The sequence below is a fragment of the Fonticula alba genome (assembly GCF_000388065.1).
Source record: "Fonticula alba strain ATCC 38817 unplaced genomic scaffold supercont2.8, whole genome shotgun sequence".
Taxonomy (NCBI): Eukaryota; order Rotosphaerida; family Fonticulaceae; genus Fonticula; species Fonticula alba.
Genome location: NW_009242978.1, coordinates 1,746,599 through 1,747,242, shown reverse-complemented (window position 1 = coordinate 1,747,242; position 644 = coordinate 1,746,599). Strand labels below are relative to the sequence as shown.

Here is a 644-nt window from a genome sequence, read left to right as displayed (position 1 = left end):
TGAAGAACCCGTAGAAGTAGGCTGAGGAGGATGGGGGGAGAGGGGGGGGGTGAGAGCGGGAGGGTGGGGGGGGGGTGGTACGGGCGGGAGGGGGGTGGGGGGGGGGGGGGGGCGTGTGACTCTGGCTGACTCGCTGGCTACCAGGCAACAAAAGCCGGCGCACCGTTGGCATGGCCCGAACGCTTTGACCCGTCCACCGTGTAGATGGCGGTCAGGGGGAAGGAGATCTTCTTGGCCAGCTTGTAGATGGTGTCTCGCAGCGGCCCCTCCGGCAGAGGCTCATACTTGTTGAAGAGCGGCTGGATGAGCGTCGGGTAGATGTTCAGGAAAACCAGCTGGAAGGCTGGATGACGGTGGGAGAGGGGGTTTCCGGGCCGGCGAAAAGGCCGCTCCGCTGTCAGCCTCGAGCAAGCACCGGCATGGCATGCGTGACAAATGACGCAGGCAAACGCACCCAGCAGGAAGAAGTACACCCACAGGTAGAAGCGCTCACCGCCCCACCCGATGAGATAAATGATGGGCAGGATGATGGCCGTCTGGATGATCATGCTGATGAAGAGGTTCTTCACCTGGTCGGTGGCAAACAGCCGCAGGGTCTGCTTGTTGAAGCCATACTATGTTGGCGCGCGTGCGCGCGCGGGGGG

General features: G+C 63.2%; 1 protein-coding gene across 1 annotated transcript in view; it reads right to left on the bottom strand.

Moving 5' to 3' along the window:
- The window catches only part of H696_05044 (hypothetical protein), a 2,592-nt gene that overhangs the window by 1,038 nt on the left and 910 nt on the right, over positions 1–644 (bottom strand). Inside the window, exons 4-5 of the mRNA XM_009498917.1 lie at positions 455–614; positions 164–343 (exon numbers count right to left, since the gene is read on the bottom strand). Coding sequence (XP_009497192.1) covers positions 164–343; positions 455–614 — 340 coding nt within the window. The remainder of the gene's footprint in view (positions 1–163; positions 344–454; positions 615–644) is intronic.